The 24,158-nt window shown below is 41.7% G+C and overlaps 1 protein-coding gene and 1 long non-coding RNA gene across 3 annotated transcripts in view; one reads left to right on the top strand and one right to left on the bottom strand.

Annotated features, from left to right (window-relative positions):
* Nucleotides 1–24,158, top strand: part of LOC114570511 (uncharacterized) — a 102,788-nt gene that overhangs the window by 17,706 nt on the left and 60,924 nt on the right. The gene's annotated exons all lie outside the window — the stretch shown is intronic.
* nsmfa (NMDA receptor synaptonuclear signaling and neuronal migration factor a) overlaps nucleotides 1–24,158 on the bottom strand; it is a 47,683-nt gene that overhangs the window by 10,202 nt on the left and 13,323 nt on the right. The window contains exons 3-13 of one of the 2 annotated variants that reach the window (XM_028600812.1): nucleotides 23,103–24,008; nucleotides 22,284–22,350; nucleotides 20,851–20,856; nucleotides 18,902–18,970; nucleotides 11,014–11,066; nucleotides 9,135–9,224; nucleotides 5,175–5,305; nucleotides 1,645–1,728; nucleotides 1,456–1,489; nucleotides 470–540; nucleotides 212–291 (exon numbers count right to left, since the gene is read on the bottom strand). In XM_028600812.1, the coding sequence (XP_028456613.1) occupies nucleotides 212–291; nucleotides 470–540; nucleotides 1,456–1,489; nucleotides 1,645–1,728; nucleotides 5,175–5,305; nucleotides 9,135–9,224; nucleotides 11,014–11,066; nucleotides 18,902–18,970; nucleotides 20,851–20,856; nucleotides 22,284–22,350; nucleotides 23,103–24,008 (1,591 nt within the window). The remainder of the gene's footprint in view (nucleotides 1–211; nucleotides 292–469; nucleotides 541–1,455; nucleotides 1,490–1,644; nucleotides 1,729–5,174; nucleotides 5,306–9,134; nucleotides 9,225–11,013; nucleotides 11,067–18,901; nucleotides 18,971–20,850; nucleotides 20,857–22,283; nucleotides 22,351–23,102; nucleotides 24,009–24,158) is intronic. The other variant, XM_028600813.1, reaches the window with a different exon arrangement.

Here is a 24,158-nt window from a genome sequence, read left to right on the forward strand (position 1 = left end):
ATAAAATAATTCCCCAAAACCTCTCTTTTTACAGCTAGCTAATGGCCATTCATGTCTTGTAAAGCATCATCACATGTTAATGCTTTATAAGACATAGGAAATGGAAATTGTCAAGATATATTGACTATAGGAGGCTATAGGAGACATAAACTAAACTACTATACTACTACTATAAACTTATCAAACAGAGATGGACTCAGTGGTAACTTACTGGCTCATGGCCTCCTCCTTTTCCACCTTAGCAAAAGTTGCCACTTTATTTTTCAGTAAATACAGGTGACCGGGGCCTCCCTAAGAAAGAAACACACACAAATAGAGAGATTACATCCCAAAGGAAGGTACGTTACATATCTAGCTGGGTACTCAGGGTACATATTCCATATGTAGTGCATGAACATATATCCCAAATAAAACCTACATTTCTACAGGAAATACAGTATTACACTTATTCTGTCTCCTTGTTCCTTACCTGACAAAAGATGAGCATCCTCCAGAACTTGCTTCCTCTCCTGTAAGCTGTAAGCTTCTTCTCTATTTCCTCTGCAAGAGAGAGAAAAAGGGTTGGATTGATGTTAACGACAGAGACCGAGAACCGAAAGAATATTAATATGAAAAGAGACAAATCACAATGTAGTGAGAGGGGGAGAAATGCGAACGATGAACACAAAGGAAATCTCTGGGGGGGTGAGTTCAAGTACAGGTGTAATAATAGACAGCAGAGACACTAATGTAAGATGTAGTTTAAATTGAATTCAACAGTGTGTACTTAATGCAGCAGGAAATGTCACAGCAAAATAAAACCGGTCACTGAAAGACAGTAAAATGGGAAGCTGAAATCTATATAAATTATTCATTGACGTCCTCTCACTAACTCTGTTTGAGCTTTATTCAGTGCAGAGTTCGTTATTATCTTGGGAAGCTCTAGGGACCATTTCATGTACAGTAAGTGCTTCTGTTGTGAGCAAGATGATCATTTTCTTTCTTTAATTTTGGAGCATTTTAACTGGTTCTAAATGAACAGAGTGATTAAGCCACATTTAAGATATTTTCTAAGATGTCGATTGCAGGTTAGGTTTAGCCTGTAGCTATTTTTCTGACCTTTAACTCCCACAGAGTTCAGACTCCACTCCTCCATCCCAGGATAGCATATAAATCTGTCTATCTGAATATAAATGTATCTGTGACTCTATATTTTAAAGTAATTATGTCTCTATACTTGTTCAACTCATTTGTATCTTTATGAGACAACTTTCATTAGTTGGACACTAGTGTTACGTGTACATCTTACGCCTTAAAATCATCTCATTCAGTTCAATCATTTATTTCAGGTGTTAATTCCATATATTTTTTATCTTCTGTTCTTAAAGTCATCATTAATATATTTTTTAAGAGTTTTAGTCACTGCACTCATTGCACTCATTTATTGGAATTACATTTTCAAATATATTTACTCACCCAAAATATCATCAAACGTTGCATGTTCGTGGTCCTAAGGAAAAAGGCATTCACATAAAACACAATCATTTAAAATTGCAAAATGCTTTAATTTAGATTAAGCAATGGAATCCCTTTTTAAAGAAACAACTTGTATGCCTGGTATGTCCATAATGCACACATGTCAATGTCCGAGTGTGTTCGACTCACATAGAGGATGGGGATGATGGAGGGGTCATCCCGGCGGATTATAGTGGGAATGTACTCCGCCTTTGGGACCTTAGAAGAGATCAGCTGAAGGAAAAAGAGAAACGGAAATAAGCAGAAGAAATTATGGATTTAGTAGGATGCAAAGAAAGGAAAGAGTGGAAGATGGAGAAAATGGAGCAAGGTTTGGGGGGAATAGAAGAGTAACAGTCAGTCCCTTCAGAAAAACGCAATTATGCGATCATATAATTCAATGCATAATCAGCCAAAGTCTGCATATTTATGCGGGGGCCGCATTGTTTCAAATACACCGCACTTTCGCCGCATAAATTGCTGATTTCCCCGCAACATATGCAGGGCTTGCATGATTTCATAATCCCCGCATTTTCGTTGCAAAAAAGTCACATATATCTTAGCAGAAAGTTGAAAAATGTTCCGTTTACTTCGCATATGAGCAGCCATTTTTCCCTGTTGCCATGGGAACGTTATGAAGTGATGTAATTACGCGATGTGAATATCATCAAAAAGTTGGGGAATCACTTTTTTTTCTCTTTTTCATCAAACCGCAGTTTCCCGCAATTTCATTGCATAAAATTGCATAAATATCCCGCATATTCCATCGCATTTTTTAAGAAAACGTGCCGCATAATCAAGGATTTTTGCCCACAACAATCGCAAAAAAACTAAATGGGAAAGGAGCAAACTCCTAACACTCTTATGCCGGCAGGGAATGTACAGCTCTATGTAATATTCACAGCGAGATGGTTGAGAATACATTAGGTGTGTTTAAGCGACTGCACTTGCATAAATTTACCTTCTTGAGATTAAGCTAATTTTAATCTGCCATCATTGTGTAATCCTAAAGTAACCATTTCCTAAAATAACCATTTTTTTGTACCCGTTTACTATGGATCAGGGAAAGACACCAATTTTCACAAGTTCAGTTTATTTCTTATCCCGACAGTGGGACCTTTCTAAAGTCATCACATCCACATTTATTTTTTATTTTTACTTTTACAAATTTTGGGGTGTGGAGTTTATTTAACAGGCAGGGGAGGATTTAACAATAGATGCTAGAGAGTTGCATTGTGGGAAATGTAGGATAGAGGGTTTTTGGGACTTGACTCGCCAGATTGTTTGTTACCCAGAACCATCTGGAAATCCATCATTGGAAATATACTTGGCAAGTGTCTTTCACGGGCTAGTCTCAAATTGCCAGACCTGTCTCCACAGCACTGTGTCAGCGATGGTGTTAGGTCTGGCTACACCACACATACTGTAGGCCTACATTCTGGGATAGGGAAAAAAACGGTCCCGAAACGTTGGCATGTGCAGGATGGCTCCTGCCAATATACTTTCATTTTTTTCATTTCATTTTCTTTATTCACAATACCACTTGAAACATTACAATAATACAGCTGGGGGGTACAAGATTAATTGGGTAGAGTGAATGGGTCCCCCAAAGAAGCTAGAAAAGCTTATAGGTGGGGGCCCATGATTCAATAAAAAGTAGTGGTACAGACACAATTACCACAAATGATGACTAGTTGCACGTGAGAGGCGCACCAGTACATACATTACATACACATACAATCATACACATACATCCCAGTAGTCCATGAAAAAAACAGTTTTATATTAGATGTAGGTTAATAAGAAATATTTTTTTAGTTGTCTTTTAAAGTTGGAGATAAAGGGCAACACCTTGAGGCCATCATCAATCCCGTTCCAAATCTGCAGCCCCCTACAGACAACACTCATACTGGCGCGCACATGGCGGCGACATTTTCCTAGTATAAGTGGTTTGGTAAGTATGCTGGGGGCTGGAGATAGGAACAAGACTACTCAATCTAGAGTTCAGCCTGTTGACAATTTGGAACATAAGGCAGGCATTATGGTATTCATTTAGCTCAGTCACTCTTAAGGCCGTTTTACAGTTGTGCGGAGGCTCCACGCAGAGCTCTCGCCGTAGCCTATGTAAGTGGCCTGATGTTTATACTTGTGCGCTGGTGTGTGCGTCGAGCCGCATTTGTGTGTGTGTGGTAGAGGGAGAAGTGAGAGAGTGCCGGCAATCGGAGCAAGTAGCGACTCTAGAGTAGTGAGAGAAACAAAGTGTCTCCCCTGTGTTTTCTGACCACGGTGGGGAATCTGTAGCAGGAAAAGTTGGCCCTCTCCTTGATTTCATGTTGTTTATGGAGAAGGAGAACCAGAAAATGACTAGGGGGAAATGCAGTGCTACCAAGCCACGGACGAGCGACTTGCGTCACTGCGACTTGCATCGCTGCGACGTGTAGTTACATTTTTCGAGAGGTGCACGTCAGGCTACGGCGTAGGGTCCGGCGTAGACGCAGAGGGGTCTGCGTCTACGCCGGGCCCTGCACCGTCGATTCGACGCACAACTTTAAAAAGGCCTTTAGTAACTCAAAACGGTGGAATAGAGGTTTGGTGGGGAAATTTATCTCTGACCAGGACAGAGCCTGGAACCAGAACTTTTGTTGCGCCATACTAATGCCGCGTTTTATTTACCTCGACAACTCGTTTTTTACGAGGTCAAAGTCAGAAACGTGCCCCCTGACCTCGTATTTACGAGCTCGGAACTCGTACAACCTCGCAGTACCCTGAGTTCAAAATCCAACATGGCTGCCCCCTGTATCAACAGTTGTGAAAGCTGCAGTAACATAAAGTTATAAGCACTTCTGTCTTATTTGTGTCTCACTTCTGAGTCACACAGGCATGTCCAACTTCTATCTGTGGACATGTTGTTACACTGTTTGCATGCACAAAAAACGGCGTCTTGCGTTGTTATCAACTTGTTGCTATTCTTTTAATGAAGAAATACTCTCCAGTAGGACTGCACAATTAATCGCAATTTTATCAAAATCGCAATATGAATTAATGCAATATCCAAATCGCAGGGGGGCGGAATATCTTCCCCCTCTCTCTCCCCTTTCTCACCTGTCCTGTCCATTAAAGGCAGAAAAGCCCCCAAAAATGATCTTAAAAAAAAAGAAAATGAGACGAAAATGATCATTCCCTCCAATATCATGAATCATATTGCAATCGGTATATCAGTCAAAAATAATTGCAATTAGATATTTTCCTAATATCGTGCAGCTCTACTCTCCAGTTGTATTATAACTGGTGCTATTGCAGCATTTATTACCGCTTTAGGAGCCCAATTTATTGTTTTGAAAGAACAGGCGCCTCTCTGTGATGTCACACTCACCTAAACCAGTCCCATACTGCCAGTAGCTCCTCACAGGACGCCGATTGGTCACAAACGCATTACTTTAAGCCTATAGGTGATCTCTCAGGATTCTATGCTTATTGTGTGATCTTGTGATACCGCGAGAATCCAGCTGCCGTGCAAGTTAGTTTAATCTGTATTTAAGACTAAAAGTAAGGATATTGCTGCCTCAGTTGCTTTGATTTTGATCATTTGTTAAAAAAAATAAAGAAAAAGTCTAACCCTAAGTCCCGTGTAAGTCTGGCAATTTAAGCTTAATATTAAATTGGTGAACATGATATCTTACCATGATTTTGGGAGGTACAAAGTCATCTCCTTCACAGGCCAGCCTCTCCATCTCTCTCTCCTCCTCCCAGTCTATATTGTCATCGAGGCCTCCTTCATCCAAGGTACCACAGGAGGTCTGCAGGTCTCCACCTAGAAGAGTATATAACACTCCAGTGAGCAAAAATACTTGAGATAATAGGGTGTAGGCAGAAGTGTTGGGTGGGAGGCAAGAAAGGTGAGAAAATCTGTGAGTGAAGGACGTGTCCAGGAAGTGGAGAGAGCTGGGTGCAGAGGAGAGGAATGATGATGGAGTTATTAATAATGGTGGTGACATAAGACAGATGGAACAGGGGGAAAAGAGTCATCTAACAGAAGGAGAAAAAAGGAGCGACTGATAGTGAGTGTGGCAGCATGATTTCTGGCATCAGGTAACAAGGAAAGCTATGAAAACCAAACTGGGATCAGAGGGCGGCTATTTTAAGAAGGGAAGGTGTTGTATAGCATCAAATCTTGCTTTTTGACATGTAATCATGTCATGTATATGACACACTACATTTGTATTTTATCAGGTTATAAAATGATCCACTAAATATTACTGTGATCACTCAAACTACTCAAATATAATCATGCCACACTATCAGAATCAAGAAATATCAAGTAACTCATTAGAATTAATAATGTGTAATATTAGGAATCAGAATGTTGGAGAAAGAAGACACTTTTCCACATCTGATTCTGTTTTATAAACTTGATGAGGCAGAGGCACTGATTAGTGACATTAAATTTAACTCTAAGTTGGGGCGTCTGTCATACTTTGGACTATGGTATGAGACAGCTGTTATATTATTTCACACCTTGAGGGATATTTACTAATTGGTGTCAAACCTATACAACCAACAATGATTCTATTACTTTAGCGTAAGCGGAGAATTCAACTTATTAACAGCAGAGTTTTTGATTTGTCATGGTAATTATTTCACGTATGTTTTGTTGACCGTTTTAATCCTCCTTATAGGTCAGTGCTTTACTAGAAACTACTTGCTTATAATTGCTATTCCTATTTGAGTGCTGGTACACTCAAATGTAATTGCCATTTTCCAATACTTTAGTTTACTTACAATGTCAGCTTATTGCATGACATTTAGGATTGCGATATGTGTGTTCTTATATTTGCAACCTACGGTGTTGGCGTCCGAGTGTGTTATTAATACTGTATATCAATGCTTTGCTAATATTTTTACTATTTCAGACAACAAACCTAAAAAAATAATTGGGTGGTATGTCGCTAGAGGACTCTTAAATATCTATGTTGGCATTGGCCTCCATTATCAGTCAAGATTTTGTCAATGGGTTTTGTAAACCATCTAATAAAGAAAGACTGCAGGTACCTAGGGAGAAATAGCAGTGTGAAAAGAGAGAGTAAAGAAAGAGAGAGTATGACAGAGGAGAAAATGACAAGCAAGATTGACGATTAATGTCACTCCTCCAGAGAACAATACCTTTCCCTCAGGAAAGAGGAAGAATGAGGCATCAACCACACCATTAGACTGTCATCAACAGTTCATTTATCTTTTATCACACTCTGAAACACAGAAACACTGAAGATGGAGATGGAGAAAAAACATAAATCCACAGATACTCAGACATCAACATAGACAAACAACACATACTTGTATTCAAAAGCCTTTTAAAAAACACTTAGACATACGTTCCTCACGTTAACATTTGTACCAGCGGACACAATCGGACTGAGACACACACTCTATTTTGGAAGACATACTCACAGAAAGAGAGCATCACAAAGTTGAAGAAAGACCCACGGTCATAGGGAGACAGATGGACAGGGTCAGAGTCAACAGCAGAGACAGTCAGTTTGTACGTGTGATAGTGTGTTTTATGTGCAAGTGTCTTTGGATTTTTTTGTATTAGTTGTTCTTGATCTGCCAAAACGTGGAACTGAGCTGACAAACTGTGATGACAAAATGTCACCTTACTTCAACAGAGAGGTCTTGTACATACAGTACAGTATACTGTCAAATCACAAGTCCTATTTGTCTGTTTTTACATACTTGATGAAAAGTGGCTTTAACTTTCAAGTAACTAAATCACCATTGAAAACACACACAAAAATGTGAGTCATATAAGGCCGCCTTCTGTTGGCTAATTATGAAAAAGGTTAAGAAGTTAAATTAGGGACGTCATTAACGACATATCTAAACATTTAATTACTTAGTTCATTGAAAATATGACTTCAAACTCAATATGTTAAATCCAACTAAAATGGAAGGTGTCTGTGTCTATATCCTTCAATTTTCTCGACAACCGTTCATCCGATTGACTTCACACTTGGTGGGTGTTTTGCTGAGGACCCAAGGAAGTGCAGTGTCGAGTGCAAGCTCAGGACATATTTATTAGTAGTGTGTTATGTACACACCGTGTAGTTTATTGAGAGGGGACCCATATAAACTAATACACTGCCCAACAGCATGCAGTGTACAGTTTGCTATCCATTGCTCACTACAGTACATTTGATCAGATTTAGATTTATTGTCCCAGAAGGATATTTGTTTCCACAGTCAGTACACATAGCTACATATAGTTAACCCTTGTATTGTCCTTCCGGTCATGGGGACTTGGTTAATTTATTTACATTTTGCATTAGCCTGTCCAAACGCGTTCGATCGCAGCACGGGTCTCTGGGACCCCCCCGTGCCAGTTCACGTGAAATAACATCACAGTGCGCCAGGCCAATGCAAATAAAAAAAATTAAATAATAATATAGTCAGTACACAAAATCTCATTGATCATCCCAGCTCACTCGAGAACTGATGAAGAAAGAGAGATCAGAGATGTTACATTGTAGCAAACTTCATTTCAAGCATCAGCAATGCAACTTTTGGAATGAACACTTTTGTTCCCAGAAGTAGCCTGGTCCCAAATGTGCAATTATGTCATGGCAGGTGTATTGCTCGGGACCCAAGGAAGCGCAGTGTTGAGTGTGAAGTTGTTTGGATGAGTGGTTCTCGACAAAGCTGCAAGCAGCACTACCGGAAGCCATGCAATTGGCTTGTTCTGAACAGACGCTGCAGTGTATCCAAATACCCCCTGCCCCCAAAAAAAAATGGCTGAATTTGTAACTAATAACAACAATCATCAGATAAATGTAGTGTAGAAAAAAATCGCAATATTTCCTACTAATACATTGTCAAGCAAATCTCCCAAACTGAAAATACTTAGACTTTTGCAGTTGGCAGTGTTTGTCGCCCCCTACATTGTGTACTGTACTTTGCATTATTTGTGACTGGTTGACCTTCATTTGAGACTACAGATGATTTGGCCTCATTCGAGCTGTGCTGTAAGTCGCTCGTATATCAAAGTGCTGATCACCGACCCTTTTTTATAGCTGACAAATGCTGCTAAGTAGCTTTCAACTCGGTATGAGCCACCTGTGCACAAAGCACATTTAAGCTGTAATGAATCTGCCAGTCAAGGCATGAGGGGACAAGGGTCAGACATAGCACATTGTTCCAAATATGTTCTCACAAATCTTACTGCAGCTGTGTTGGTAGATTATAAACACTTGAGAACAATAGGACACTTTACATAAAAAGGACATGTTTATATCTGGCAGTTATTGTAATATACAGTTTTGTATGTAGACAAAGGAGAAATGACTGCACTGAAGTAGTCTGACCTGATCTGATCATGTAAAAGGCAAGGCCTGGCAGGTCCAGGTCAGTTTTTACTTTTTCTTCTCCCTCTGCATGTCAGGAATACAAACTAAAAACTTCCCAAGCACAATTTACTTTAGACATAGATTTACACCATTTGCAAATGTGATTCGGTTACTTCAGAGTTAAAGCCTTCCAAAATGTTTTAATTACCATTTTTGCACCACTGCAACTGTAAGAAACTGTGTGTGTCAGCATCTGTGTGTGAGCGTGTAGATGCACATGCGTGTGAGTCAGTGTTAACTCACTGTCTCTGGGTTCATGAGGAGAGTCAGTCTTGAAAGGGGTGGGATCACTCCAGGAACGGCTGAAACTCTTCGATCTACGCTCAGCGAATGCTATTGCAGGTGGGGAGAGATAGTCACACACACACACACACACACACACACCCACACACCTAACAAACCCGCAAATTGGCGGTTTCCTCTACACACTCGCCACCTAAAGCACATTAGTGAAAAGGCGGATGCAGCTCACAAATATAAAGTATACAACACGATGCCATCCCTCCTCTGCACAAACACACAAACAAATGCCTGCATATACAAACTGTCAAACAAACACATACAGTATGCTAACAATCATATTTATCTTTAAAATTATAAAGGATCTTGTTGCTCATCATCAGTATGAATTTGAAAGGACTGTCCTTGTGTCACAAATTTACCAAGCCTCGATTAAATCAGCTCTGCTTTGAAGAGTAATCACTGTGCTCTTACAATATTTGACTTTAAAGTGTTTGACACGGTTAATCAACAGTGTCCCTCAAGGCTCCACATTTTTTTTCCCTCTGTGCTTTTGCGGCTGATTAATTCCCGCAAATGCTTCTCTGTTCATTTTGCTGCTGACACCAACTTGTTCTTTTCAAGTACAAAAGTCCTTTCATTAGCCGAAGCATTCATAAGGTCAACTTTTAATGTTTTTTTTTCTTCTTGTGATCAAAAGGATTTTTGGATTGCATTTCTATTACAAGGTTTTCTTTTAGAAATCACTTGTAACTATATCAAAACATCACATATACTCTGATCTTGACTAGAGTTGATGTTCATAGTTGGAACCAAGTTTGTTTTTTATTTTTATATATATATCATTTATTTTCTTTGACTTAATCAACACTGCAGTCTTGGGACCAGATTCTATGACCATGAGGAGAATGTCCGTTCACCCAAAGCTATGCAGAAATGGAAAAGAAATGGTCTCCAGGAGAACTAGTTCCTCCTAACAGCAGGGAAAGTCTGAGGTGTGGAACAACTTTGACATTACAGCATCAAAAAGATTTTGAGTTTTAGTAAATGTCTACATACATCTACACAAATCTGCCATGGTCCAGAAAAATATTGTTTGCAATATGGTAATACAGCTTTGACATTTGCTACCAGATTTTCCATAGTCTCTATAACACTTATTACCCTTCCAAGATACTTGGATATTAACGCTGCATCTATTGACACACATACAAATGTAACCAATGATTTTATTCACTGGGGCATAGATTAATAGTTTGTCCTTCACCATTTTCTTTCCATTTAATTTTCAAAGTCAAAACAATGGACAAGTTTATAGATTACAGACCGGTTACATTACAAATTTTGAAGCCACATCTAATCCAAAACTAGATTTTTGGTTTTCTATCAGTGTCTTATATGTTTGCAGTGATAGTCACACAGACACACACCCCTTTATCATTACCAATCATCTATTTTTGCTTCTTTTCTTTAAATATACAATTGAGCGTTTTTGTCTTCAAACTTTACAACCAATTGAACAAACATTCGAAGTGATGCAACAGGAAAAGACCACCTACAGTCACACACTCAAACATACACACATGCACCGATTTATATCACTGGCTTATCAACACACACCACACACACACACACACACACACCCTGACGATCATATAATCCTCAAGGTATTTCAATAGAGCGTTACAAAATCCCAGTAAAGCAGCAGCGTTTGGTGCCACACACATGCAAAAAAAACACCAGGGAACCGACAAAAAAACACAGATGATGGTGGGGTGAACAACATCACAGTCAATTTGAGCAAACATATCACACACACACACACACACACACATACACACAAACATACATACACAAACACACACATACATCTCTGACTCACTCTGTGCTTTCATCCTCCTGCTGCCCACCATCCGAAGATGCTTCCGGAAGTTCCTGTGGGTAGAGAAATCAAAGCAGTGGAGGGATAACAGAGGACAGAGGAAGAACCCAAATGTAAAGAAAAGAAAGAGAAGAGAGGGAGGGGTGGGCGGGAAATGACAAAGCAAGGGGAGACAAATAGGAGAGTTTAGTGTCAAGCTTCTATTTCTACTAAGAGTTTAAAAAAGAGATAATTATTTGTAAATATACAAATTTTCTTGTCAATGTGAGTGGAAAATACTTGTCACAGGAGCATTTTGGGTGTAATGTGCCACTTTGCCAAAGTACCCATTTTCATCCTTTATAGTGTAAATTTATGAGATACATGAGATTCATTCATGCAACAACAGCCAAAAGGAAAACCCTTCTTTAGTTTTTTTAGTAGGTTTTGGTGCATCTGCTCTAAACAGAACCACATCAGAGACAATGATGCATTAGAGAGCATGATGGTGATGTTTCTTTACTTTGTTCCAGACAGATGAGATGTTGCTATGTTAAACTGTGTTGTGTCTGTGTGTTTAACATGGGTGGAATTTGTCCAAGAAGTTCATTCCTGATCGATTTTTTTATATTTGAGTCTAGTTCCTGACCAATACTGCTTAACATATTTACAGTATAACATATTTAAGACAAATATCTTTTTTTTAACATTAAGGCATACTTACTAATACTTAGTATTAAGTGATACGTTAAAAATGATGATCAGATGCTACATGTTCAAGTATGTAAACACCAAGAAAGCAGCAGGACCTGATGGTATCAATGGGGGGGTCCTCAAACTTTGTGCTGACAAAGCGCCGGTATTCACAATGATATTCAACCTGTCACTGGCTCAGTCTGTCATACCATATGTGCTTCAAGAAGTCCACCATCATTTCTGTGCCCAAGAAAACAAGACCAGCCTGCCTGAATGACTATCGCCCAGTGGCCCTCACCTCTGTAGTGATGGAATGCTTTGCACAACTGGTCAAGGATTACATCTGCTCCTCACTACCCAGCACAGTGGACCCATTACAGTTTGCCTACCGTCCCAAAGGATCAACGGAAGACGCCATAGCACACATCCTCCACACACCACCATCTCTCACCTGGTAAAGAAAGGAAGCTATGCAAGGTTGCTGTTCATTGACTACAGTTCAGCGTTTAACACCATAGTTCCCTTCAGGCTCATCACAAAACTCAAGGACCTGGGATTAAACACTTCACTGTGCATGTGAATCCTTGACATGCAGACCGATTCCTGACAGGCAGAACACAGGTGGTGAGGGTGGGCGGACACACCTCTTCCATCCTCATCCTTAACACTGGAGCACCCCAGGGCTGTGTTTTGAGTCCCCTGCTGTACTCCCTGTACATCCACGACTGTGTAGCCACTTTTGACTCCAACAACACTATCATCAAGTTTGCTGACAACACAGCTGTGGTGGGCCTGATCCGATGGTGTGAGGACAACAATCAACTCATGAATGCCAGCAAGACTAAATAATTCAGCCAGTAGATTTTCCTGTACACCATGGTATATCTGTGAATATATCAGCCGGCAAATTATCGGTCATGCTCTATCTGTTACAAAGATCAAACACAATATATTTAACATCCTTGGTCTTAAAGAACTTGGATGCACAAAGCAGGCTTTTCTCATCCTCATTATTCAAATTTAGTTATAAAGAATCTACACTGCTGTATCTCATTGAGGCTAATCACAGGCTGATGATGCTCTATATAATGATAAATATATTTCTGTTGACGTCCTTATTCATCAGAAGAGCCGCAGGTGCAGAACTGTGGCATCAGCCTGATAGAGCAACATTGTAATTGTTATACTATATCAAGAATACACATTTGTCAAAGGGTAAATAGTATTCATTTATATTATTTTACAGTGTACCTGGTACCAGAGCACCCTAGGCCGAAGGTCAATGATCGATTTCATAATCGTTTCATCTGATCTGAGGCCGTATGTTTTGGACACTCGGGTGAAGAGAGGGGCAGAGCTGTCAACCGATCACCATCTGGTGGTGAGTTGGGTCAGGGGGTTGGGGAAGACTCTGGACAGACCTGGTAAGCCCAAACGTGTAGTGCGGGTAAATTGGGGAACGTCTGGAGGAGGCCCCTGTCCGACAGACTTTCAACTCACACCTCCGGCGGAGCTTTCGTGCATCCCTGTGGAGGCTGGGGGCATTGAACCCGAGTGGACAATGTTCAAAGTTTCCATTGCTGAAGCTGCGGCGAGGAGCTGTGGTCTTAGGATCTTAGGTGCCTCAAGGGGCGGTAACCCACGAACACCGTGGTGGACACCAGTGGTCAGGGAAGCCGTCCGACTGAAGAAGGAGTCCTTCCGGGATATGTTATCTCGGAGGACTCCGGAGGCAGTTGCAGGGTACCGAAGGGCCCGAAGGGCTGCAGCCTCTGCCGTGAAAGAGGCAAAGCAGCGGGTGTGGGAGAAGTTTGGAGAAGACATGGAGAAGGACTTTCGGTCGGCACCAAAGTGTTTCTGGAAAACTGTTCGCCACCTCAGGAGGGGGGCGGGGAACCATCCAAGCTGTGTACAGTAAGGATGGGACACTGTTGACCTCCACTGAGGAGGTAATAGGGCGGTGGAGGGAGCACTTTGAGGAACTCCTGAATCCGACTAATCGCCCTCTATGTTAGAGGCAGAGCTGGAGGATAACGGGGATTGTCGTCGATTTCCCAGGCGGAAGTCACTGATGTAGTCAAACAACTACACAGTGGCAAAGCCCCGGGATTGATGAGATCCGTCCAGAAATGCTCAAGGCTCTGGGTGTGGAGGGGCTGTCCTGGTTGACACGCCTCTTCAACATTGCGTGGAAGTCTGGGACGGTGCCAAAGGAGTGGCAGACTGGGGTGGTGGTTCCTCTTTTTAAAAGGGGGGACAAGAGGGTGTGTGCCAATTATAGGGGTATCACACTTCTCAGCCTCCCTGGTAAAGTCTACTCTAAGGTGCTGGAAAGGAGGGTTCGGCCGATAGTCGAACCTCGGGTTGAGGAGGAACAATGCGGATTCCGTCCTGGTCGTGGAACAACGGACCAGCTCTTCACTCGCAAGGATCCTGGAGGGAGCCTGGGAGTATGCCCAACCGGTCTACATGTGTTTTGTGGATTTGGAGAAGGCGTATGACCGGGTCCCCCGGGAGATACTGTGGGAGGTGCTGCGGGAGTATGGGGTGAGGGGGTCTCTACTCAGGGCCATCCAATCTCTGTATGACCAAAGTGAGAGCTGTGTCCGGGTTCTCGGTAGTAAGTCGGACTCGTTTCAGGTGAGGGTTGGCCTCCGCCAGGGCTGCGCTTTGTCACCAATCCTGTTTGTAATATTTATGGACAGGATATCGAGGCGTAGTCGGGTGGGGGGGGTTGCAGTTTGGTGGGCTGGGGATCTCATCGCTGCTCTTTGCAGATGATGTGGTCCTGATATGGCATCATCGGCCTGCGACCTTCAGCACTCACTGGATCGGTTCGCAACCGAGTGTGAAGCGGTTGGGATGAGGATCAGCACCTCTAAATCGGAGGCCATGGTTCTCAGCAGGAAACCGATGGAATGCCTTCTCCAGGTAGGGAATGAGTCCTTACCCCAAGTGAAGGAGTTCAAGTACCTTGGGGTTTTGTTCGCGAGTGAGGGGACAATGGAGCGGGAGATTGGTCGGAGAATCGGGCGCAGCGGGTGCGGTATTGCATTCAATCTATCGCACCGTTGTGACGAAAAGAGAGCTGAGCCAGAAGGCAAAGCTCTCGATCTACCGGTCAGTTTTCGTTCCTACCCTCACCTATGGTCATGAAGGCTGGGTCATGACCGAAAGAACGAGATCCAGGGTACAAGCGGCGAAATGGGTTTCCTCAGGAGGGTGGCTGGCGTCTCCCTTAGAGATAGGGTGAGAAGCTCAGTCATCCGTGAGGAGCTCGGAGAGAGCCGCTGCTCGCTGCGTCGAAAGGAGCCAGTTGAGGTGGTTCGGGCATCTGGTAAGGATGCCCCCTGGGCGCCTCCCTAGGGAGGTGTTCCAGGCACGTCCAGCTGGGAGGAGGCCTCGGGGAAGACCCAGGACTAGGTGGAGGGATTATATCTCCAACCTGGCCTGGGAACGCCTCGGGATCCCCCAGTCGGAGCTGGTTAATGTTGCTCGGGAAAGGGAAGTTTGGGGTCCCCTGCTGGAGCTGCTCCCCCCGCGACCCGACACCGGATAAGCGGACGAAGATGGATGGATGGATGGATGGATGGACTTTTTGAACCCTATATTTTGGCAACATGGTTGTCATCACACTTAGTCCGTTCCCTCATTCCTGTAAATGTTTCAATTTGCAAGGTTTTGCTTCTTGTAGTATATAGCCTCCCAAAAGTCTCATAGCAACAATAAAATCCATTTAGTGTATTTAATAACAACAAAGCAATAGGGTTTGTATAGTCTTCTCCGTGACTTTCTGCCTGATCCTGACATGATGTCCTATGCAAGAGCCCCAGATAAACATCCTTTTATCTTTCTGCCTCCCTCCCATGTCGCTTCTATACACAGCTTTACTACACCAAGCTACCAGTCGACACTCATGATTAATGATCTCAGCGTGTGTGTGTGAGAGAGAGAGAGAGAGAGAGAGAGAGAGAGAGAGAGAGAGAGAGAGAGAGAGAGAGAGAGAGAGAGAGAGAGAAGGAGTCCATTTTTATCTGGTAGTGGAGAAGCACATAAAAATAGAAGCAACATAAAAGGAATAGACTTTGGAGTCTTTGGCCTTGGTTTACCTCCATAAAAGTGTCAGCAAAACAACAGTTAACTTGCAAACATCAAACAGTGAATTTCACTACTGGTTTTATGAGCAACACAAATTAAATCATGCCAAAACATTGTCTAATAAAGAGCAAATATAAGTTAGTACTAATTATATCCCTGTTACTTACTTTGTACTTTGAGAACGAGATCTTAGACACCCACTAATACAGAGTCACCCTGAATGTCCTGTGCTTAAACTTCAGCTACCCACAATGGAGAGGTGTGGACATAGTTAATGAGATTTAGTCAGAAATAGAGGAAATTTGAGACACACCATGGTCACCTCCACTTCCAGCTAAAGACAATCTGACAGGTCCACCCTCCTCTCTTCTTCACTTCTTTCTGTAATGCTCTATAACTCGTTTTCTATCCATTTTCCCATTGATATGTTCCATATTTTTGCCTAAATTTTCACATTTTACTTATTTTGATTCTCTACTCCTGTCCCATCTGCTTATAACTGCTATGGGTGTACTGATGTAATACAATTTGAAATAAGTGAACTATTCCCTAAATTATTAATATTTTTATTTGAACAAGGATGATGATTACCTGCATTATTTAACACATTGTTGTTCTTTAGTTACCGTACAACTAATTAATCTGTGAGTGTGTGAACTCAGTGTTCTCTGTTTCTTTGATAATGTCTTTTACTATTACTTATTGGTTGCCTATGGATTTGTCGCAGTATTACAATCAAAATATAGTACATAACATACTAAAATAAAAGTATTCCATATGAAAAATGACCCATTTCAGAATATTATGTATTAGGCAAAATTATTGGATTAGAATCATTGATGCACTAAGCATTACTGTGCAGCAGGTAAAGGTGGGGCTAATGCTTACTACTCCTAACTCATTTACTGCTGTGTAGCTTCATCTATAATACATCGGAATTTATATGTTGAGTGTATCTCGTAATAATCTGAATCTACAAAGTAACTAGTAACTAAAGCTCTCAAATAAATGCAGTGAAGTAAAAAGTACAGTATTTGCCTCAGATAAGTGGTGGAGTAAAAGTATAAAGTATGGAAATACTCAAGTAAAGTAAAAGTGTCTGAAAATTGTACTAAGGTAAAGTCAGAAATTCCTAAGAAAAGAACCAGATTCATTGTTTAGAAATGGTAATGCATAAGGAAAAGGAAAGTGAACACCTCACATCAAAGAGTAAAAGTACAAGGTAAAATCTACTTTTCTATGATGAAAAGCACTCTAAGATTACAGGGGGTAAATAAGAGCACTGCTGAAATGGCTTTTTTACCTTTTCTTTATGCATTGCTGTTGTTTATAACTGGTTAATATTGTCTTCTATGTGGTGATGGGGATGTGGTACTTGACAGAAGCACTGTCTGCAAACTGCTACCGTGTGAAAGTAATCATTTTGGCTCTGCTGTTAGGCCATATCTATTTGAATGCAGAAAAAAAACACTGTTTATGCGTCAAAGGTTTTTAACCCACACTGGTGTTTTTATTGCCTACTTAAAGTTTGCCGTCCAGATTGAAATAAAAAAAATACAGAAATGCTCCGATTTTGAGACAGCAGCTCTACACCATATCTAAAAAAGAAGCTTTCTGCTGTTTTAAAAGTGTTGTTAATAAGAAATAAGATTGAAGAACAAATTGTTCCACCATGTCAGGAATACAACACATACTTTATCATCAAGAAATGTCAGGTCTTCCTTTTAACTGGTTTTCCTGTTTGATCTGTTTTTAGTGGCCAAATACCAAGCTTAATGAGAATAAAAAACAATGGAAACAAATAAACATGCTTTTTAAAATCTGACTGTTAGGGTGGACATGGCCTTAGTGTGATAAAATATAATCTATTTTTCCAGTGGATTTTAGTGCAAGGAGGCAAAGTGTTCCTAAAACATTGTTCTGCTTTATATTTCCCTCATGTTCAAATCACAAATTTTAATGAAATGACACACAATGCTATTGCGACAGTGCAGATGGATGACACTAAGATGTCCAAGGAATTGAGATCTACTGCATGGTGTCACTCTCACCATCTGCCCCTGTGTGACGGAGCATCTGGGCCTGAGTGGGACAGTTGACTTGTTACTGATGTCATTACTCCTGCAAGTGTTACAGAATCTCACTGCATGTTTCCAATGCATTTAAAAAATGCTATGCTATTTTTTTACTCAAATTCACCTTGTTTGATAGCCTGGGAAAACCCTGACAAACTTCCGGCAAATTTGAGATTTGCTCTGCAAGTCAGTCTGGCCAAGAGCCCATTCAAGCCCATTTCCAATTTTTCCAAATCGAGGCACCAATCACAACCGTTGAGGCGGGCTTTACACGATGACGACAGCGCAGTGACGGCGAGCAGCTTTTTGTTTACATTCAACATGACTGCTACCAAAGCTCAGCAACCCGTTGATGCCGCTGTTGCTGCTACGTCACCCGGATTGTTGGTCTGATTGGTTGAAGGACTATCCAGTTGCGCCCAGAGGCATTTGAGCGGTGTCCGTTGGTGACGCCCCTTTGGAAATGGGCTGTGAATGAAGTCTGCCCAGACCCACTCTGTTACAACTGAGAAGGGTCTGGTGTCAACCAGGCTACCTGTTTGATAAGGGCAATACAGAAATATTTGTGGCAGAATGCTGCAATAACATACCAACTTGTATTGTATGTTTGAATGCTAAAGTCTGCTGAATGAATAACTCTTAATGTCACATTCTCACAGATTAGGTGTGTTTAGGCTACACATTTAATTGATCTAGGCGTGGCTGAGTAGAATCCACAATACACGAAGTTTTATCACAGTTTTTTTTCAAACCACTCATACAGCGTATACTTAATTTTTCAGTTTTGTCTAAAAATGAAAATCTGATTCTCTGTGAGTGGCAGTAAAAATCCAGCCTAGAAATTGGGGCACTGTAGCAGGACATCCAGTAAGCAGATCCTTTTTAAAGCTGCTGACGTTCTCACCTTCACATGCCACGTTGTGACTCTTTGGCTTAGTCAGATTGGACGCGGCTGTAAATAAGCGACAATGGAGCTATAGCCAGAAACAAGTGCAAACAGCACGACCGCAAAGCACTCCCTGGCAGGGGCCGCTTCGTACCTCTGGATGACTTCTGCCGAATCCTGCTCCCTCTCTCTCCTTTTTCGTTGCACAAATCTCCGTAAAGCCCTGCCGGGACGTGGCACAGTATTAAAGGGATGAGAGCGCGAGTATGCTGGCATAGCGAGGGGTACAGTAGGACAGTGCAAGGGGGGCTGATGCCAGGGCCTTTAGCTGCAGGGTTTATTTGGCTGTGAAGGGGAGGCTGTTGTAGGTAGGCAGCCGCTAGCTTTGAGTATGAAGACCTGAAAGTCAAATCACATCGCCACCTCAAATCTTATTTTCTATTCACCCGTGCAACACATGTGCAAGTCTACATGTGGTATAATACATCTTTCAATAGAGATGCTGATCTTGTGACCTTATGTGTCTTTTCAGTAGTTCCACTTGAGATTTAATTATTTTGTTTGTTTTGGGGGAATTGTGTTATTCTTGATACTTTCCCAGAATTAGTTAGTAGTTGTATAACATTATGTGCAAGTTGTTGACGTCTGTTTAAATCATTGCTAAACTTTTGAACATGTTCTGGGTAGCAGAAAGTGACACCACTTTATGTGTCATAGTACAAACATGGTGTGAAATGCATCACTGCCGATGTGTGATTATTCATCAAACTTGATTGTTAATCAGAAAAAATGTGACCCAACAGTCCTGTGAAGCTGATTAACATTTGTCCAGGGACAGAGCTAGAGATAGGGCATCTCCAACCGTGCTAAACATAATTGATTGACTCTGGGTAAGTAGTGGAAAGTAGCTTGTAGAATTCCCCAAAAAACAAAATGTTGGCTGGCCATATAGATGTATAGAATATCATCAGCTGTTTCCTTTTTATTATTGTAAGAATTCAGAATAAACCCTCAACATTTACTTCAAGCTAGCGGCCAGATGTTAGCTTGGTCAGTATACAAAGAGCAGCTTGGGTTAGTTGGGTTTAGTTGGGTGAAATGTAGTTGGAGCAGGGGTTGTGCAGTATGAAATGTCAAAGACCTGGCTTGGTTTAGGCATAATAAACTATGACTGTTATGAATGTTAACATTTATCTGATTGTTTAACCTACTTCTAAGATCGCCTATACACTCTGGTGCGGGCAATTTGCACGCACCAGATTTTACATTGGATATTTACCTACCGAGACATCTGACTGATAACTGACTTCTTTTCAAACTACAACTGATAGAAAAGTTTTACCAGAAGGTAATATGGATCATGTTCGCACTATAAATACTTGTTCTTAACAAATCTCTCCAGAGCCAATTGCCACAGTCAGTTCCAAATACGCCTATAGTCAGCCAGCACATATTTAGTGATAATTGGCGACGTCTGTGGAGCCGGATTAGAGCACTAACATGCCTGCCACAAAAATCTTAAATGGCCAAACTCTATCTATCACTGTGTCCTTAGTGTGTGTGTGTGTGTGTGTGTGTGTGTGTGTGTGTGTGTGTGTGTGTGTGTGTGTGTGTGTGTGTGTGTGTGTGTCCACCAAACTGACAGAACTGCTGGCTAGATGTGAGCTGACAGGGTTTAGGTCAGCCAAGACACAGACAGACATTTTCCTGACTTGAGCTTGGCAGATTTACTCAGCTGCAGTGGATTACACTGGACTGTATCCCTGCTGTTTCATGAAAATCCTGTAACTCAGTTTTCCTCCTTTTGGCTTTTTTTTCTCACTTTAATTAAAATACATTATTTGTGCTGACTAGGTTTCTACTTGACAATCCATAACTGTCAATCAGATGATGATTGATGTTTCCTAAAAAAACATTATTTTTTTTGCCAGGCCAGAATTACCCAAACAAGCACCTTGGTTCCATCTTGTTATGGTCAGTAAGTTTTTAGATGAAACCCAAAAATGAAGATTAAATGGTAGACATCATAGTTAAGTAGCAGCAGTTAACAACAAGAGGTAAGCTAGCTAAGAAAAAATGAAGCCAGCAGGGAAGTATACTCACGATATCCTGTTGTTTGGTATCCCAAGATTAATTAGCAAGAAGAGAGGAGAGGGAGAAAAAAACAACACAGTTTAGGCACCAGTGAGCAATGAGTCCAATAAAAACAGATAGAGGTTTGCTGGAAACTGCTGGAGATTCTACTTTTTTATGTGAAGATATCTTTTACAGCTGCAGGTGATCTTGGGACAGAATCTCAGCCTGCTATCATACTTACACAGATGGATGCTCACAAGCACTTTTATACAGACGCACACACTATGCTTTCTTTAAAACTTTCTTCAAAGAAACGCACCATTGGTATTACATGTTTTAACCTATGAACTAGAAACTGCACACGTTACATCCTGTCAATCAAGTACGAATTTTAGCCATGCTAGCAGCATGCCTTTAGGGATGGCAATGCAGGTATGTTGGTTGGAACAACTTTTGGATGCATCAATTCTAATAACTGGTGATCTTGTGACTTTTCATCTAGTGCCACCAACAGGTCAAAATGTCATCCAATACATCCAATACTTTCATTCATAACCAAATACTCACAAAACTAATGGTTTCCTACTGTAGTTAACACTTGTTAGCATGTGAATACACTGTACTAAGATTGTGAGCATGGTAAACATCCTTGTTAAACAGCCACATGTTGGCATTGGCATTGTGACCATGATAGCACCACTGTGCTTAAGTACAACCTCACACAGCCGCTAGTATGGCTTCAGACTTTGTCTTTTTAGGTTAGTTTACTAGATTTAAGGGAATAATTGGTTGCTTTTAGCACACTATGAAAAATTAACCCGCAGATACTTGAAACTTGCTTAACTCAACAACGTATCACTGTATATATGTGTTATATATATATATATATATATATATATATATATATATATATATATATATATGAATAAATTAATGACAAACAGTGTAGTAAAATTAAATCTATAAGATCAAAAATCAAACTCCGACATTGTGGAAGTGATAATGAGACCGTGGTCACGTTCTCAAGAATCAAATGTCAAATGGTCCATAAGGTGAGCTTTCAAAACAAACCCTGCTTACAACTTTCCCATGCATCAATTATTCAACTTTTACAAAACCATAAAAAGAATTGACAAATGATTCACTATGATAGATTGTCCTCCTTGAGTGAGCCTTAAAGGTGTGCAAGCTGTTTTTATAGCTTACTGAAATGAAAATCAATGGCATCCTGGAAGGTAAGAAATCAATCTAAAAACCTATAGCAAGCTTTGAAAAATGGTTTGCGGTGATGTAAAGTATGCAGTTTGTAGTTAATGGCCTAAAATGTGCAAAAACACAAGTATGTTGCATTAACTCACACCAGCCTGACCTTTCATACACCATAAATGTGACTGTGTGTGCATGTATGTGTGTTTGTGTAAATGCAAGATGTATATGTGCTTCAAAGGTTTGACACTCACGCCTGCATGGTTGTTGTGGCAGTTTGAAAGCTGAACATATTTTCCTTGGGAAACCAGTTAGTGTCCTCTGCAATTGGAGAGAAAATTGATTATTTCAGGGTTAAGTGAAAAAACTGAAAAGTCTATACCATATCGGCAATTGTAGTAAATATATATTAAAAATATGGAAGCAACAGCACCAGCACTTCACAGTCCACCACTCCACAAATGGAGAGAGGGAGACACACAGAAGGAGACAGCAGAGGAGAGAGACGAGGAGACGGAGTCAGATATACAGACCACCACGTCACATCCAACAACAAACCCTCAATCCCCACCAGAGTTGAGACAAAATAGATTTGAATTGTAATACTAACTCACTTTAACGGATGTTTTACTTAAATTCATCCAGACATAGGCCTAAACTCTTCATTAGACTGATTTGTCACAGTAAAATAACTTAAAATTAAAAACTAACTGCAAAGTTTCTTTATGACTTACTAGATGCTCACCAAAGGGTTTGTTACTTGTTTTCACTAAAGTGAGCTTTAAACCTCCATGAAGCCTAGAATTATTACTTATAAAAAAAAATATAATTAAACTGCACAAACACTAGATGTATGGGTAAGCATGTTTAAATGGATCCCTAATTTTTACCTAAAAAATGCAGTCAGGCAAGTGATAGAAATTAGTCAAATGCTATTTCATCTCTGGTCCAATGTCAAACCAACCAATGCCATTCACGGGGTCTTTTGAACAAACCCTGACCCACCCCACCACCCCCCGCCCTTGTTTGGAATTCAGCGCCTCTCCTTTCCTCTGTGTCCTCCGCCCTCTCACCTCTCTCCAGACCAGTCATCCGGTCCACACTCCACATCCTCTCTAGGCGTCGGTGCTGCTTGCCTGCCTCTCGGGACGCGCTCTCCAGGTCCAGGGAGCCCTGGCTCCGCGAGGGGGTGCTGCTGCATGACTCACAGGCCAGCCCGCTGCACTCCGCCTCCCCTTTTCCACCCTCTCCCCAGCCGCGGATGTTGTGGGCGCTGACGGAGGTCTGCAGCGGGGGTTGAGACAGGTGATGGTGGTGGCCGTGGTGGTGTGATCCATGATGGGAGTGGGATCCAGCGACGGCTAAAGACTGCTGCTGGTTGCTACTGCTGCTTCCACTTGCCACGCTACTTCCTCCACTACTGGAAGGGGCATTGGTGCCCGAGACGCTGTGGTGGTGGTTCCCGTGGTGCGTGTCGTGATGGTTTCTGTGATGGTGGCTGGTGCCACGACCACTGCTGGCCTGGTGGAACTGGGTTGGAGACGATGAGGTGGAAGAAGTGGAGGGCTGGATCAAGCCACCTCTGGATCCCACCCCGCCACTCCCCGACTTCTCCTTCAGGACGTCCAGTTCTAGGCTCTCCTTGCTGCCCCGGCCACTGGTCATCAGCATACCCCGCTGGCTGGTGATGGTGTACACGCGGGCAGGCTGCAGGGTGCACTCAACGCACTTCTGCTGGTCTTCCTCTGCTGAGAAGCTGCGCTCTAGGGACAGTCGCGATGCTTTGGTAGAGATGATGATGGAAGGGGGAGGTGGCTGGAGTAAGCCCAGCGGGGGTTTCACCAAACTGGGCTCCCGGTTGTCCTCACAGCCCTTGGTGGTGTTGGAGCAGGGATGGAGGTGTTTGTTGTTGTTGGGGCCAATCGTGTCACTTGGCGACTCCTGGTCTGGACCCACCAAGGTTTCACGCAAAGGATGAGCTAGAATCATTGTAAAAAAAAAAAAAGACAAATATGAGTGTTAAATAATGAAAGATATACCAAGGTGCTAGAGGAGCAAGGAGAAGGGAGAGAGAGGGGGAAATGAAGATGACAAGCTGAGGATGACACAGATAATAATATCTTTCTTTG

The sequence above is a fragment of the Perca flavescens genome, chromosome 16, assembly GCF_004354835.1.
Source record: "Perca flavescens isolate YP-PL-M2 chromosome 16, PFLA_1.0, whole genome shotgun sequence".
In the NCBI taxonomy this organism is placed as follows: Eukaryota; Metazoa; Chordata; class Actinopteri; order Perciformes; family Percidae; genus Perca; species Perca flavescens.